This window comes from Aspergillus steynii (genome assembly GCF_002849105.1).
Source record: "Aspergillus steynii IBT 23096 chromosome Unknown P170scaffold_3, whole genome shotgun sequence".
Lineage (NCBI taxonomy): Eukaryota > Fungi > Ascomycota > Eurotiomycetes > Eurotiales > Aspergillaceae > Aspergillus > Aspergillus steynii.
The window spans coordinates 3,216,733-3,229,371 of record NW_020194400.1 but is presented as its reverse complement, the minus strand read 5'-3'; the positions used below and the strand labels follow the sequence as shown (position 1 = coordinate 3,229,371).

Here is a 12,639-nt window from a genome sequence, read left to right as displayed (position 1 = left end):
ATGTGGAGGGTGTGACTAAGCGGGTTATGCAGCTACACAAGTCTGGATATGGATCTCATCGATGTAGATTGACTGATCTTGACTGATCTTGTCCAATCTCCATTACTACACGAGTTTACTTATATTTCAGAGAGGAAATGGCCGGCGAAATCATAATGCATGCAAACTAACTGCCTATATACTCGGTTCAATCCAAGACTGACGATGAAATCAATCCCGAATCAATCTCGAATCAAATGAGTGAGCGAATAAGAGGAACGAAGCAGTAATGTCCTGCATTACTTCCCTTTCTCCCTTCTTTTCTTCCTTCCCTTGGTCCCATCCACTCCATCCCTCCTTCTGTCCAACCTGCCTCAGCTCAACTCATCTCAACAAGGGACAGAGACAGTGACAGCCAAACAAGAGAAGCATCTACTCCAACTTGCCCTCCAAAAACTCCGTCGCATCGGTGGTATCGCCGAGGTACGAGAAGTGCGGCGGCGCGACGATCAGCGTGCCCTCGCAGACCAGGTCGCCCGTGGCGCAGTAGATCTTGATCTTGTCCTTGGGGAAATCGGGGATCTGCTCGTTGTCCTGCTTGTTGCGGGTGTCGCCGAAGAGCACGACGCCCTTGATCTGGTCCTTCAGGGCGTCCGAGAGCTCGGGGATGGCGCCGTGCATGACGGCTGTTCCTTGACTGTGCAATTATATCTATTAGCTTGCTGTCTCCTTTCATTGCCTTTCCCCAGCCCTGAGAAAAGGAAAGGGGAGAAGAGGTCATACCTATATCCACCCGCCACGATCTGCGTATCGGGACACTTCTCCGCCGCCAGCTCGAACAGCTCCTTGGCCTCGTCGATGGCCACCTGCGACGTGCCCTTGGGGAGGGCGTTATCGCCCAGCGTGGCGCGGTACTTGGGGCCCACGCCCTGGCATGCGACGCCGTCACTGCGCGCCGACTTCAGCTTGCTGCAGACCGACGGGCCGGTGGAGGCGCCCAGGAGTCCGACTTCAGTGGAGGCCCGGGCGAAGATGAACGTGACGGGCTGGCAGTCTCCGTTGCGGAGTTCGTTGCCGGAGCTGGCTGTATATACTTTTAGTATCTTTTCCCCCTTAAGTGTTGGTGATGGATGCTGTGGAAAGAGATGCAAGCATACCTTGCCGTTCTTCCAGTGCCATAGGGCTCGCGGCAGCCAGACCGGCCAGGGCAGCGGAGAGGAGCTGAAGCTTCATTTTTGCGATTGCGGTTGCTTTTGGTTTGCTTTACTTTGGAAAAGAACGAAGTTGGACGGTTGGATTGGACTGCAGGAAGAAAGAGAAAGAATGCTCTGCGATGCTGGAACAAACAATCCCAATCCACCGTGCCTCAACGAGTCTTATATACCCTCATCTCTCGGTACTTGAGGAGCTTGTCATAACGGCATTTCGAAATCCCTCCGTGGACCAAGGAATCGAGGAGCCCTAGACCAGACGGTCTGGCATCGAGCCCATACCGATCAACCACCAACCATAGGGCTTGATCAATCGAAACAACCTCGGAATTCAACCGCCCATCAGGTACTCCCAGCGATCACTTCCTATCCAGACCAGAAACAGGTCGACAAGTGCCGTCTACCTCGGCCAATCCACCCATTCCTACTGTCCAGCCTAGCAGCAAACCCAGGCCAAGAGTCCCTCAGGACCTGGCGGAGTCCCGAATCAAACCGACTCCCTAGATAGATCCATCCCACCTACACCCGGTATGGTAGGCAGTGGGACGGTCGTTTCAACAAAGCAGCCAAGGCCGTGGCAGGGCAAATGAGGAGAATTGCTCGCACTCCGGAACGAGAAGGATGTCTTCTCCGGTGAGGAGCCAGGGTGCGCAAACCCCAACGGGGACGAGAGTTCAACGGCGGTTCTTGGCTGTCGATCTTCTGTTGGATCTGGGGAATCGTACGGGGGGGGTATATTAATTTTGTTTCTTGTTGCGGCGGAGGGGTGTCCGTGTTGGCTTGGCTGGGATGGTTCTGCTGGGCCGAGGGTATGTGTTTGCTGAGTCGGGATTTATAACTATCGTGCTATTATTGTGAGTTGGTTGATAGATAGGGAAGTATAGGAATGGATAGATGAGGCCTCGGCAGACCGCAGACAAGACGAGTCAGTCGCCGAGTGAGGGCGTGGTTTCATGAAGGATGCAAGCCAAGCGGTGGTGGTCCTTGGCGTGAACGACATGTAACATGGCCCAATTTTGGGTTTGATTTCGTGGAATAATAGAATATGATGTCTCGGGGATGACTCTAACTCTATAATACTATATACTTCCATTGTGAAGGCAACATGTATATCCCATAAGTCATCCCAACTTAGCCTCCACAGCATACATCAACAATGACTATAACTAACACTCCAAACTAACTACAAACGATACAAAAGTCCACGGATAATCGACAGCCCCCAATACTAATAGTAGTATTATAATAGCAACGATCAAACCCCGAGCCCACTCCGACCCATATTAATATATTAATTATATGGTAACCCGAGCCGGACCTGACCCCGAACTAGCTCTGGGGATTCATCTAATTCACTCATCTGATCAGGTACATTTGCCCTTCCCCTCTTACTTCTCCTCCTTCTCCTCTTCTCTCCCCTCTGCCGGCTGCAGGAATAGAATGCAGGCTTCGTGCATGCATACATGCTATCCGAGCAAAATCAAAGAGGCCGAGGTCTGTGGCTTGCAGGCAGAGGATCTAGCAAAGTCTTCTTTACGGAGAATTTCTCGCCGTTGGTTTTATCTGCCGGAGATGACGTAGGGGGGCCGGCAGTTGTGTTTTGTATTCGAGGTACGTAGGTCTGCTTAGATCATGCTGGGATGGCTGATGAATGGGATTGACTTTTGAGCGCTCGTGTTCTCGTTTGGGGAAGAGGTATGTGCACGTACTGAATTCAGTGACAAGAAAGGGACAGAGGGTCTATCGTATGTTGCTTCATGAGTTCGGTTACGTACACTTACTCAGTAGCGGTATGTGGACGGGTCTGGCATGAATAGTACAGGTGAGATTCGACTGGTTTTGGTTTTGGATGTGTCTGTCTGCGGAGTATACTGCTTGCTGCTTGCTGCTTCATTGGTTTCAAGAAACGTCATGCTATTTATAGATTAATTGCTGTTTGAACCTGAAGGGAGTTTGTTTCAGCCGTCGATCCGTGCTCCAGCCTCATGGTGGATATGAAGGATCATGATGATATAGGTGAAACAGACGGGACCGTGGATCAGGTTCTCGCGATTGTTAGATCTTTGATTGCTGCTGGTCTAGATCCTTGGTGGTCTTGGGAGCTGGGACTTGAGTAGACTGGTCTATTTGGTTTACGGTGGTTCTCTGGTAGGGTAATAGTAAAATCAGGCATGCTCAATTCTAAGCAACTTTTGAACGTATGCACACGAGTAAAAAAGATTCCAAATGACATTACGACATCATAGAACAACCCCCTTTCTAACCGTTTACTCATCATCCTCCTCGGCCTTCTCCTCCTCAAGAGCCTCGGCTTCCTCGTCCTCCTCGAAAGTGTTGGCGGGCACACTGTACAGACGGATGACGGAGCGGTTGGGGTCCTTGATGAGGACGTACTTCTTGACCTTGGAGGGGTCCTCGTCGGCATCCAGGGCGCGGATGCGGTCGACGATCGTCCGCACGATACCCCAACCGTTACCCAGGTTCAGGTTCATCTGCGAGGCCAGGTCGCGGGGCTTGTAGTTCACAACGCCCAGAACGACGTGGGCAGCAGCGGAGCGGGCGTTGGCACGCGACACGAAACCGAGCTTCATGCCATCAGCCTTCGCCAGGATGGCCTGGGTGGTCCAGCGGGCCAGCTTGCAGCTGTTGTTCTTCATCTCGGTGGCGACGACGGCACCGCGCTGCGACCACAGCTTGCTGCGCCAGTCGAGCGCGCCGCCGGAGCCCTGCGCCTTGCTGTCGAACTCGTTCAGCGCCTTGACGACCAGCTGCTGGTCCTCGCCGCCGGGGGTGGGGTTCTTCATGACGGCGTCGACCTCGGTCCGGACGATCATGTTGAGGGGCTCCTCGTCGCGCTCCAGCGACAGGTCGAAGCGGCGGTACTTGTAGCCCTTGGAGGCGAGGGGCTCGGTCTCCTCGGCGGCGTTGTAGAAGGGGTTGGGGTTGTTGAAGGACACCTTGTCCTCGGACTCGGCCACGGTCTGCAGGGCGAAGTTGTGGTTGATGAAGGTGGCTTCCATGGCCAGGGCGCTGGGGGTGTTGATGGCCTCCTGCTTGTTGGAGGAGTCGGTCACCTCGAGGGGAGCGTCGGCGGCGTTCTCGTTAACCGTCACCAGGTCCAGGGAGGCGCCGTCACGCTTGTCGAAGTAGATCTTGTTGCCCTGGTGCACGATGACAATGTCCCAGGAGTAGACACTGCGGGTGGCGCACATGAGCATGGACAGGATGTCGGAGCTGGCGAAGACGGTGGCCTCGTTCTTGTCGGAGAGCTCCTGGATGACGGGATCTTGCGAGGTCGTGACGTTGTAGGCGGCCCGGTCGAGCGACTGCAGGCGGCGCTCGGCGTTCTTGACGGGCGCCTTATCGTAGGACCGGTCGTAGTAGTGGAGGAAACCGTAGGTGTCGAGGTCCTCGCCCTCGGGGGTCTCGAGGTTCAGCTTGGACAGACGGCTGAAGTCAACCTCCTCCAGCACACCCCACTCGGGGCGAACGTTGACCGAAGGCTCGCGGGTGCGCTGGGGCTTGTCGTAGTCCTTCCATCCGAAGCGACGGCCACGGCCGCCGCGACCGGACCGGTTGTCGTAGTAGCGGTCACCACCCTGGCCACCACGGCCGGCACCAACGCGCTGGAAGCCAGCCCGGCCACCGCGCTGAGCGCCGCCACGCTGGCCGCGACCACGGAAGACGGTACCACCACCACGGCCAAAGGTGCGTTTGGCAGAGGTACGAGTGTTGTCGACAACGGAGAAAGAGGACTCATCCTCGGCGACCTGGACGTTGAAGAGGCTGGAGGAACCGGCACCGTAGACTTGCTGGTCTGTTTGATGAAGATTTCGTTAGTAATTTGCTAGCCATTTTTTTTTTCTTTCCCTCCACCTTGGGATGGAATCCAACGTACCTCTGTAGTTGCGGTTGTAAGCCTGACGACCGGCCCTCTCACGGTCCTTGGACTCGGCAGTCCAGTCGGCCATGCGACCCAGCTTGTCACCCTTAGAGAAAGGAGCATAAGGGACACCACCGAGCATGTTGTCGCCAGCAGTCGCGGGGCCCCAGGTGTCGTCGGCCGGAAGGGCCGACACAATGTCGGCAATCGAAAGAGGAGCCATGACGAAATGAAATGGACTCGGAGAAAGGAGATGAGTAGGTTGCTCAACTCCAAAGGATGGGGGAATGGGATGGAGATCAGGATCGGATTGACGATAATCGCGGTGGATTATTCTTGCGGGTTTTTTGTGTCGCGAGCTGTGGCTGGTGAGGCTTGGCGGGCGATTTGCACTGCCACAGAGGGGCGTGGTTGTGCATTTTGTGCGGTGCATTAAACTTGATTATGTCAGAGCATATAATGCACAATTTATTCAGGGTCACAAGTCACAAGTCACAAGTATTATGCAGAAACCTCTTCACGCCTTCTCTCTCGTCCAATATCTGCCTTCTGATAACAGACTTGAATTTGTCACGAACCAAGAAGGATTGACTTGGCAGCCTCATGCTGGCGATGAATTTGTCACTCCTATCTTGCGAGGCATCGACGCAGCTGATCAATATAGACACTCGCCCCCATATGCAATAGATCCGATCAGCGCGACTAATGGCTATACTAGACAAATTCCGGTGACCGAGAACATCCTCAGCCTGATAGGTGCTATCGCTGCATCCCAATAGGCGCAGAGCCATTTACGTAAATCCACCGAAGGATCAATAATGCAAGATCTCGCGAAGATCAGGATCCAGACTACCGGGAAAGGGGACCCCAAATTGGATCTGCGAGGTCATGACGTACCGCAGTATCGGCAGTCGGTAGTGACTAAAATATACGGAGTGGCAGCTTATCAGGACGTCTTCATTGCTTTTTCTTTTGTCTCTGCCCGATGATTACCCCTTTTGCGATTGAGTTTATGGACCTGCACGACGCGTGGGGAATGCATCCAGATGAATTATATCTGCCTGGTCGAGCAATAAAGGAACCCCATACATCATGGAGTACCAGACATGCCTGGTTAGGGACAACGGAATTGAACGTCGGACGGATGGAGAGAACTGTTGTCTTTGGGATCTTGTAGGGACTACCATGGAGAGGCGTGTATGCCTAGAATCCATACACTTATGACTGTGCCTGTATCCCACATTCATACCAAATGCAGTCTCTTTATTCCATTTAGCTAATAGCCAAAGCATTCCCATTCGTCCACCCCACGAATTCTTATCTTCATCTCAAAATATGGTTTCCTTCGTTGTGTCGATCATCGCCCCACCCGATAAGAGACGGGCGTCTGACAGGCGGAGGGCCAGTCCCAAGCGGGGCCATCGGTTCATGGCAATCGGCTTCCATGTTTCCTCCTCTACCACTTCCACTCACTTCTCTCCTCCATCTCTCCGTACCTGGACTAGACCACTCCGAAAAATGCCGCCCTTCAATCCGATTCCTCGGGGCTTTCAAGCAGCCAGTCAGCAAAGGACCCACCGCTGGAATCGCCTCGATCGGCTCGGTTCCTGCGTCCAGATCGGCCCCATTGCCAAGGTCCATGTCTGCGAATTACCCTTCAATGAGGAGGTGGATCTCACTGCTTGATGCTTAATATTGGTGCACTTGCCTATTACCTCGCCCCTCGCATCTCGGTTCCGTGGGAGCTCATCGCTCCTTATCAGGACAAAAGCATAGTGTGCTGATCATTACCTCGGTCTGGATCTGACTTGTCCAGTGCCCCCGATCGTGACGGCTTTCTTTTCGTTCTCTTGCCGAAGGCCGGAGCTGATGGCTGTCTCTTCCATATTATGTCGTGGTTCAGATAACGAGGCGTGGGATGTCATTGGAGAATCCGATTCTACAGCAAAGAGATAACCAGAAAATAGAGGCCCGAGTTGGTCACATGTCGACTGTCCTCGAGAGTATATAGAGGGCATAAAATCCGTCCCGATTCTTCTCATCAATCACAGCTCAATCCTCAGTTCGATCAGACTCTTCGATCAGACTCAATCATCATCTCTCTCGATTCTCTCGAATCCCAATCTTTGCCAAATCTCAAACTTAAACTCCATCACAATGAAGTTCACCACCGCCATCTCCTTCCTCGTCGCCACCGGCGCCATGGTCTCCGCGTACCCCTCCAACCAGAACGAAGAAGCTCTGAAAGGCCAAGTCCAGGAGATTGCCAGCTCCGGCAAGGTCCAAGGCGTCCAGCACAGCCAGAAAGCGTCCAGTGACTGCGTCGGGCCTCAATTGTGCTGTGGCACCTTGACCACTCCTCTTGATCCTGTCGTGGATCCCCTGTTGAAGACTCTCGGCGTTGATCTTGCCAACATTGTCGGCTCGGTCGGTCTTCTTTGTACGTACTTCGTGATCTGCTGGACGAAAGAAATCGGGCTAACTGATGTTCACAGGCCACGGCTATGACTCAAGCTGCACCACTACTCCTCAGTGCTGCACTGAAGCCAACCTCTTGGTAAGGCTTCCCTCGAGATGATAATACAGTTGGGATACTAATGGAGTCTTTAGGGCGGTACTGTTGCCCTTGGCTGTGCGGATGCCAATTAATCAGCGGAAGCATCGGAATATAACAGTGCACAGTTTGGGTATATAAGAATGAGTAGTGACTGTCAAAGTCAGGGTTAATGGATATGGATATAATGCTTTTCCAGACAGGAAGATACTGTCTGGCTGCTAATAGGACTTAATGTTTTTATCATTGATATGAATATACCAGTAGTTGATATCGCTCTGAATCTGGGGATGCTCTGTAGTTTAATTCGTCTGTACTTTCTATGAGTCAGGGAATAACCACAGTCAATTACTTTGATAATGACAGTTGCGTTCTATCGATTTCAAAATTCTAGCATCTCCATGAAGGCCTAGACAGCAACAAAGTGAACTTTCAACCTCCACGTGCTACAGTCTCCCCAACATTCCTCCAGCATTCATAAACTCAAAATCAACAAATGACAGCATAAAACATTCTGTAAATAACGCAAGCATGATTAGACTGAAAATCTTTGGCTCGAAATATTTTGCCTTCTCAGTCTATTCGAGAATCACCGACTGAGGCCTCCAAAGGCAACACGGTCAGATTATACTAGTACCGTTGTTCGAAATAAGAGCCATGGCGTCTGTTTCGTGGACAGCCACCACCCAAATGGCCTGGTTTTTACCTACCGGACTCATGGTTAGCTCCCTCCACGAATCCCACCATCAACTTACAATTGAAGCAGTGTACTTCGTTATCGCAGTCAGTCACGGTATGACCTTTCTTGATGCCTAGAAGATCTGAAGTCAGCATGACCCAAAGGTGTTCATGTTTCAAGTCACCAGCATTTCCCGCAGGAGTCCTGGCATTCCCATTCCCCATGTCCATACCAGCCGCAATTGCGACACTTGCCTTCCACTTGTCGGCGCTCTATACATTTATCAAATACTCTGGAAAGATAGTAGTTAGGTTTGGATCGTCGCGGCTTCTGGATCCGATACGCCCCCGCAGGCTTATTTTCCCTGGATCGCCGAGACTGCGACATAGGAGATCTCTTCTTCAACTCTTCGCGGAGTACTTCTGAAACGACAGGTCGGATTGATTCTCTCAATTCCGACATATCGAAACTAGAACTTTCCACTTCCACGCCGCGTGACCGTTGCCTACAAGTCCATCATTTAGCCACCCCTCCTCACTACCATCAACGGGATAAACCCCCAAGAAAGAACCCACATGAACCGCGCTGTTCCATCCAAATGACCGATCACCGTGAGATCGGATTCAAGCTCCGTCTGCAATTTACTGATTCGCCTAGACGCACGCTGGAATGCAGGAGAGAGATAGCGCAGAAACTTATTGCCATGCTGGAATTCCTCTTTGATTTGTCTCATCTCGTGGTATAGCTGGTTACATTTCTCCTCGAGCAAGACGTACAACTCTTTTTCCGGTCCTGGAATATCCTCGCGAAATGAACCCCCCTGGAGCCCATCGAATTGCTCTTTCAACCCAGTAACAAGCCTCTCCAGATCACTGCCATCCTGTAGTAACTCCTCCATTTTGCTGAAGCTCGTCACGGCTTTCTTGAGAAGAGTAAAAATGGGAGGTAGGATGCCGAATACTCCGGAAACGATGTCCATGATGGAATTGTACTGAGAATACTTAACTCTTCAGAAATGGATTCGAAATTTCTCGTTAGAACTTAGACGGTGAAACAGAGATGTCGACTGATACCCGGTATCTCCCAAGAAAGATAATCTACGACAGAGACTCGAGAAGTTCAGGACACAAGAGATGTCTTATACCCTCTCAGCCCATTCCATAAAAGAAACCCAGCGAAACCAAGGGAATCCAAACCATCCGTCCACAACCAATCCACCACGTCACCAAAGCTACATGTACCACTGCGGCAACCAATCCGATTCCATCCATCGATTCATTTGGTCGTCCTTCCCGTCCCGTCCCGTCCATCCGTCAGCCCCATTCCAATCCACTCCACCCTACCAGACAAAAATTTTCCTCCCTTCTCTTATTTTCCTTTCCTGATACTTTACTTGTCAGCATGTTTCCTTCCCCCCTTTGTCTTCTGTCCTTGGGCAGCAGTATTGTAGCATGTATAGTATGCAGTAAACACAGACTACGTTTCTCCTCCGATTGACTCCCACTCCATGCTTGCACGCGAAAGGATCGCGATGCATCTACTCTACATGCTTGCTCCAGGAGATGCGGCTCTACAACGCTTCGTGCGTGGTCATGCATATATATTTCCCTATCGTAGCCTGTCTACTCACTCATGTGGCTGCTATCCCATCATGAGCTATTGTATGAGATTGCAATAGAATGCATCGCGATCGATCCTCTATCTCTACTTATCTGCGACCTGTGCTTGTTCGAGATCAGATCTAACCACCCATATTCTTTTCATTCTCATACCCTTTTCTTCAAGGCTTATTCGAATCAAGAGCAGAGCCTTGCATTATCCTTATCCCTTTTGAAGCGACTGAGCCAGCCAGCCTACCTACCATCTACCCGAGGTGAAGCACACCTACACAGGGCGAGGCAAAGCAAAGCGCCCGACACGATGGCCGACCAAACCATCGTCATGCGCTACATCATCGAAGAGCGCCTGATGGCACTGTTGAAAAGTCTGTACCCGAATGGAGGGTACACTGTAAATGTGAGTACAGGGCAGGGTTATTGCGTGCTTTTTTTCCCCCTTCTTCTTTTTCTCCGGAGGGAAAGTGGGATGATAAGCGGTTGGTCAGCAAGTCAGACTCAGTCACGATGACGGTCAGACAGTCAGACAGACAAGGCAGACTCGGGTACGGATAGGACGGGAGACTGCACTAGTCCCCCTGCCCTACCCTTACCTAACAGGGGGCCCTGCCCGGGTCAGACGCAGACTAGCCTGACTACCGGGTCCCTGCCCTACACGCTATCTTGCAACGCAGCAAACGATCACCAGTCATCGTCTTGGCCGTGGCCAGAAAGCGAGCAGGCAATTTGACTAGGCTGGACTAGGCAGGTTGGCTCTCTGAGACCAGGCTTCATGCGGTGGCTTCTTTTCCTGCCTCTCATTGGATTTCTACCATTCTTGTCCTCCCCCACTCTTGCGTGCAGGCAATCGACCTCCTTTCAGACCAAATTTGGTTGGCGACATCCTATTGGAAGATGCAAGCCAAGAGGGCAGCGTTGGTGGCTGTGTCGATGACCGACAGGCAACTTACATGTCTAGTTTCACAAGCCCGACTCCTTGCTAATACGAGTTACTTTTTTCTTTCATGAGCAGATCCGCATGGGGGTTTGTTATGCGACTCTCCCCAAAGCCTTAACCCAGGTATGTTAATTTCGGTGATTATCTCTCAGCCTTTACCCCGGCCCTGTTGTGCCCGGCCTTGTCGTTGATAGGCGTCCCAAGGCGCCGTGCGGTCTTGAGCGTCACAATCAAAAAAGAAAGCTGGCGGCTTGGGATTATTTTCGGAAACAATCAGAGGATGCTTTGACCTGATGACACGAACCAAATCTGACCACGGCCTAGGCGCAAATCGATTCGGTTTCCAGCGACAACTGATGGGTCCTTATGGCAAATTCGGCCGCAGGTAGACGCCGGTGTGTATTCACTGCTGTCGTTGTCATTGGCCACTGCAGCCCGACTATCCCGGGCTAAGGAACAAGGCATGAGCATTCCACAGGACTCCGAACCTTCCTTTGAGGCAATTTTTCCAATTATGAGGGGGCGATGGAGAATGATATCAGTTGTATATAACCCCCTTTCCCCAGGCGCGCCCGCGCCGGTGGGGAGCTTGGTTAGGTAGAATGAAAGTGATGCCACGAGGGCTCTTTGCTCCCCTCCTGCCTGTATTTTATCTTCAATACCATCTTTTCTGATTGACATTCATCTTCGATACCATCTTTGCTGTCCACCACTCAGACCGTTGCGGTCGTTTTGCTATGAGCAGGGCCCGTTTCTATGGGAGAAGACCTCATCATGTCATTGAGGGAAAATGCATGGATCCCAAACGGCTCGTGAGTCTGCTGCGGGACGAGTACGGACAGTCCAATTTCCGCGTCGAGGTAAATCCGTCCTTCTGAACCGGTTCAACGCCCTCAGAGAAGGCCTTCCTGACTGATGAGCTCTCTATAGTTACGGCTGGACACGTATAAGATCTATGTGTCGGACCATACAACAGCCAAGTCCGCCGGACTAACCGAAGTGCGTTGCCCCTTGACTTGTGCCCGGGCGACTTAGGGCTGACGGCAGGTGAGCAGGAACAAATCAACAGCTGCCGGGTTTTCCTATAATAATCGATCCACCCTGACGACTTTACGACCTTTTCTTTCTGCTTTTCGTCCTTTCGAAATCATTCTGGCAATGATGGTTTTTCATATGAACTCTTTGGCCCCTTGGGCCCTTAACGTCCGGCGAGCCTGGAAGACCGGTTGGGGAAATGACCGACGGTGTACAGTACCGAGCAGATCAGTGTGAGGGAAACTTACATTTCGTGTGATGGGGCAGGGATGGACTGGGTGACATGTACTATATCCGAGCCTAGCATAGACTTGATCGTTTTGGGTATTGCTCAGCACTCGTATATGCATCCCGTGTTACCCGCGCCGCAGTAGCGTAGATGACTGGTCCATTCAGAGTCAGCGAGTTGCGTCAGCCGACAGAAAATGCAACCTGATTATCGATGAATTTTTCAGGTCCGATTGGCTGCACGGTGAGTCCTAAGCCCGGGCTGCTACTGCCCGCAAGACCGGCGAGACGCCACGCCCTCTAGCCTCACGCGTCAGCCGCAGATGGATTGCCCCTCGATGATTCAGACCTCTAGGGCCAGTCGTCGGGGCGGAGTAGCTGAATCAGCTGTAAGAATGCCTCGCTGTGCCATCGCAGTCGTTTCTTTTACGCACATTCGAGCCTCAAGGACACTCCACGTGATAAAGAACAGGCAACTGTGGCGATGGCATTCTGCCCTGTAGACTGGAGAAACAGT

The 12,639-nt window shown here is 52.0% G+C and overlaps 5 protein-coding genes across 5 annotated transcripts; 2 read left to right on the top strand and 3 right to left on the bottom strand.

The window, feature by feature from the left end:
• Window positions 1-244: 244 nt before the first annotated feature.
• Window positions 245-1,655, bottom strand: P170DRAFT_493134 (cutinase family protein). The gene is made up of 3 exons (XM_024854042.1): window positions 1,137-1,655; window positions 763-1,063; window positions 245-676 (listed from the first exon to the last, which is right to left on the bottom strand). The coding sequence occupies exons 1-3, from the start codon at window positions 1,210-1,212 to the stop codon at window positions 412-414; spliced, it is 642 nt and encodes a 213-aa protein (XP_024706256.1). The 5' UTR covers window positions 1,213-1,655; the 3' UTR covers window positions 245-411.
• Window positions 1,656-3,343: 1,688 nt separating this feature from the next.
• P170DRAFT_406389 (eukaryotic translation initiation factor 3 subunit D) lies at window positions 3,344-5,389 on the bottom strand. The gene is made up of 2 exons (XM_024846628.1): window positions 5,089-5,389; window positions 3,344-5,007 (listed from the first exon to the last, which is right to left on the bottom strand). Exons 1-2 carry the CDS (start codon window positions 5,294-5,296, stop codon window positions 3,458-3,460), a joined length of 1,758 nt encoding a protein of 585 aa, XP_024706255.1. The 5' UTR covers window positions 5,297-5,389; the 3' UTR covers window positions 3,344-3,457.
• Window positions 5,390-6,998: 1,609 nt separating this feature from the next.
• P170DRAFT_156935 (hydrophobin family protein) lies at window positions 6,999-7,759 on the top strand. Its single transcript, XM_024842545.1, has 3 exons — window positions 6,999-7,513; window positions 7,569-7,630; window positions 7,684-7,759. Exons 1-3 carry the CDS (start codon window positions 7,231-7,233, stop codon window positions 7,720-7,722), a joined length of 384 nt encoding a protein of 127 aa, XP_024706254.1. The 5' UTR covers window positions 6,999-7,230; the 3' UTR covers window positions 7,723-7,759.
• A 301-nt stretch (window positions 7,760-8,060) lies between these two features.
• Window positions 8,061-9,372, bottom strand: P170DRAFT_463984 (uncharacterized protein). The gene is made up of 3 exons (XM_024852209.1): window positions 8,882-9,372; window positions 8,383-8,576; window positions 8,061-8,333 (listed from the first exon to the last, which is right to left on the bottom strand). The coding sequence occupies exons 1-3, from the start codon at window positions 9,283-9,285 to the stop codon at window positions 8,248-8,250; spliced, it is 684 nt and encodes a 227-aa protein (XP_024706253.1). The 5' UTR covers window positions 9,286-9,372; the 3' UTR covers window positions 8,061-8,247.
• A 2,204-nt stretch (window positions 9,373-11,576) lies between these two features.
• On the top strand, window positions 11,577-12,020 carry P170DRAFT_436028 (uncharacterized protein). The gene is made up of 3 exons (XM_024849070.1): window positions 11,577-11,719; window positions 11,790-11,858; window positions 11,915-12,020. Exons 1-3 carry the CDS (start codon window positions 11,654-11,656, stop codon window positions 11,945-11,947), a joined length of 168 nt encoding a protein of 55 aa, XP_024706252.1. The 5' UTR covers window positions 11,577-11,653; the 3' UTR covers window positions 11,948-12,020.
• The last annotated feature ends 619 nt before the right edge of the window (window positions 12,021-12,639 follow it).

What these genes read in the sequence shown, in the direction of transcription:
- P170DRAFT_463984 (XM_024852209.1), bottom strand. Translation starts at nt 9,285, where the DNA reads ATGGACATCGTTTCCGGAGTATTCGGCATCCTACCTCCCATTTTTACT. An exon ending in GATGGAACAGCGCGGTTCAT is followed by an intron (nt 8,577 to 8,881) that starts GTGGGTTCTTTC and finishes AAATGTATAGAG; the next exon opens with CGCCGACAAGTGGAAGGCAA. An exon ending in CGAAGTACACTGCTTCAATT is followed by an intron (nt 8,334 to 8,382) that starts GTAAGTTGATGG and finishes TGAGTCCGGTAG; the next exon opens with GTAAAAACCAGGCCATTTGG.
- P170DRAFT_436028 (XM_024849070.1), top strand. Translation starts at nt 11,654, where the DNA reads ATGGATCCCAAACGGCTCGTGAGTCTGCTGCGGGACGAGTACGGACAG. An exon ending in AGTCCAATTTCCGCGTCGAG is followed by an intron (nt 11,720 to 11,789) that starts GTAAATCCGTCC and finishes AGCTCTCTATAG; the next exon opens with TTACGGCTGGACACGTATAA. An exon ending in AGTCCGCCGGACTAACCGAA is followed by an intron (nt 11,859 to 11,914) that starts GTGCGTTGCCCC and finishes GCAGGTGAGCAG; the next exon opens with GAACAAATCAACAGCTGCCG.
- P170DRAFT_493134 (XM_024854042.1), bottom strand. Translation starts at nt 1,212, where the DNA reads ATGAAGCTTCAGCTCCTCTCCGCTGCCCTGGCCGGTCTGGCTGCCGCG. An exon ending in GGCACTGGAAGAACGGCAAG is followed by an intron (nt 1,064 to 1,136) that starts GTATGCTTGCAT and finishes AAGTATATACAG; the next exon opens with CCAGCTCCGGCAACGAACTC. An exon ending in ATCGTGGCGGGTGGATATAG is followed by an intron (nt 677 to 762) that starts GTATGACCTCTT and finishes ATAATTGCACAG; the next exon opens with TCAAGGAACAGCCGTCATGC.
- P170DRAFT_156935 (XM_024842545.1), top strand. Translation starts at nt 7,231, where the DNA reads ATGAAGTTCACCACCGCCATCTCCTTCCTCGTCGCCACCGGCGCCATG. An exon ending in CGGCTCGGTCGGTCTTCTTT is followed by an intron (nt 7,514 to 7,568) that starts GTACGTACTTCG and finishes TGATGTTCACAG; the next exon opens with GCCACGGCTATGACTCAAGC. An exon ending in GCACTGAAGCCAACCTCTTG is followed by an intron (nt 7,631 to 7,683) that starts GTAAGGCTTCCC and finishes TGGAGTCTTTAG; the next exon opens with GGCGGTACTGTTGCCCTTGG.
- P170DRAFT_406389 (XM_024846628.1), bottom strand. Translation starts at nt 5,296, where the DNA reads ATGGCTCCTCTTTCGATTGCCGACATTGTGTCGGCCCTTCCGGCCGAC. An exon ending in TTACAACCGCAACTACAGAG is followed by an intron (nt 5,008 to 5,088) that starts GTACGTTGGATT and finishes TTCATCAAACAG; the next exon opens with ACCAGCAAGTCTACGGTGCC.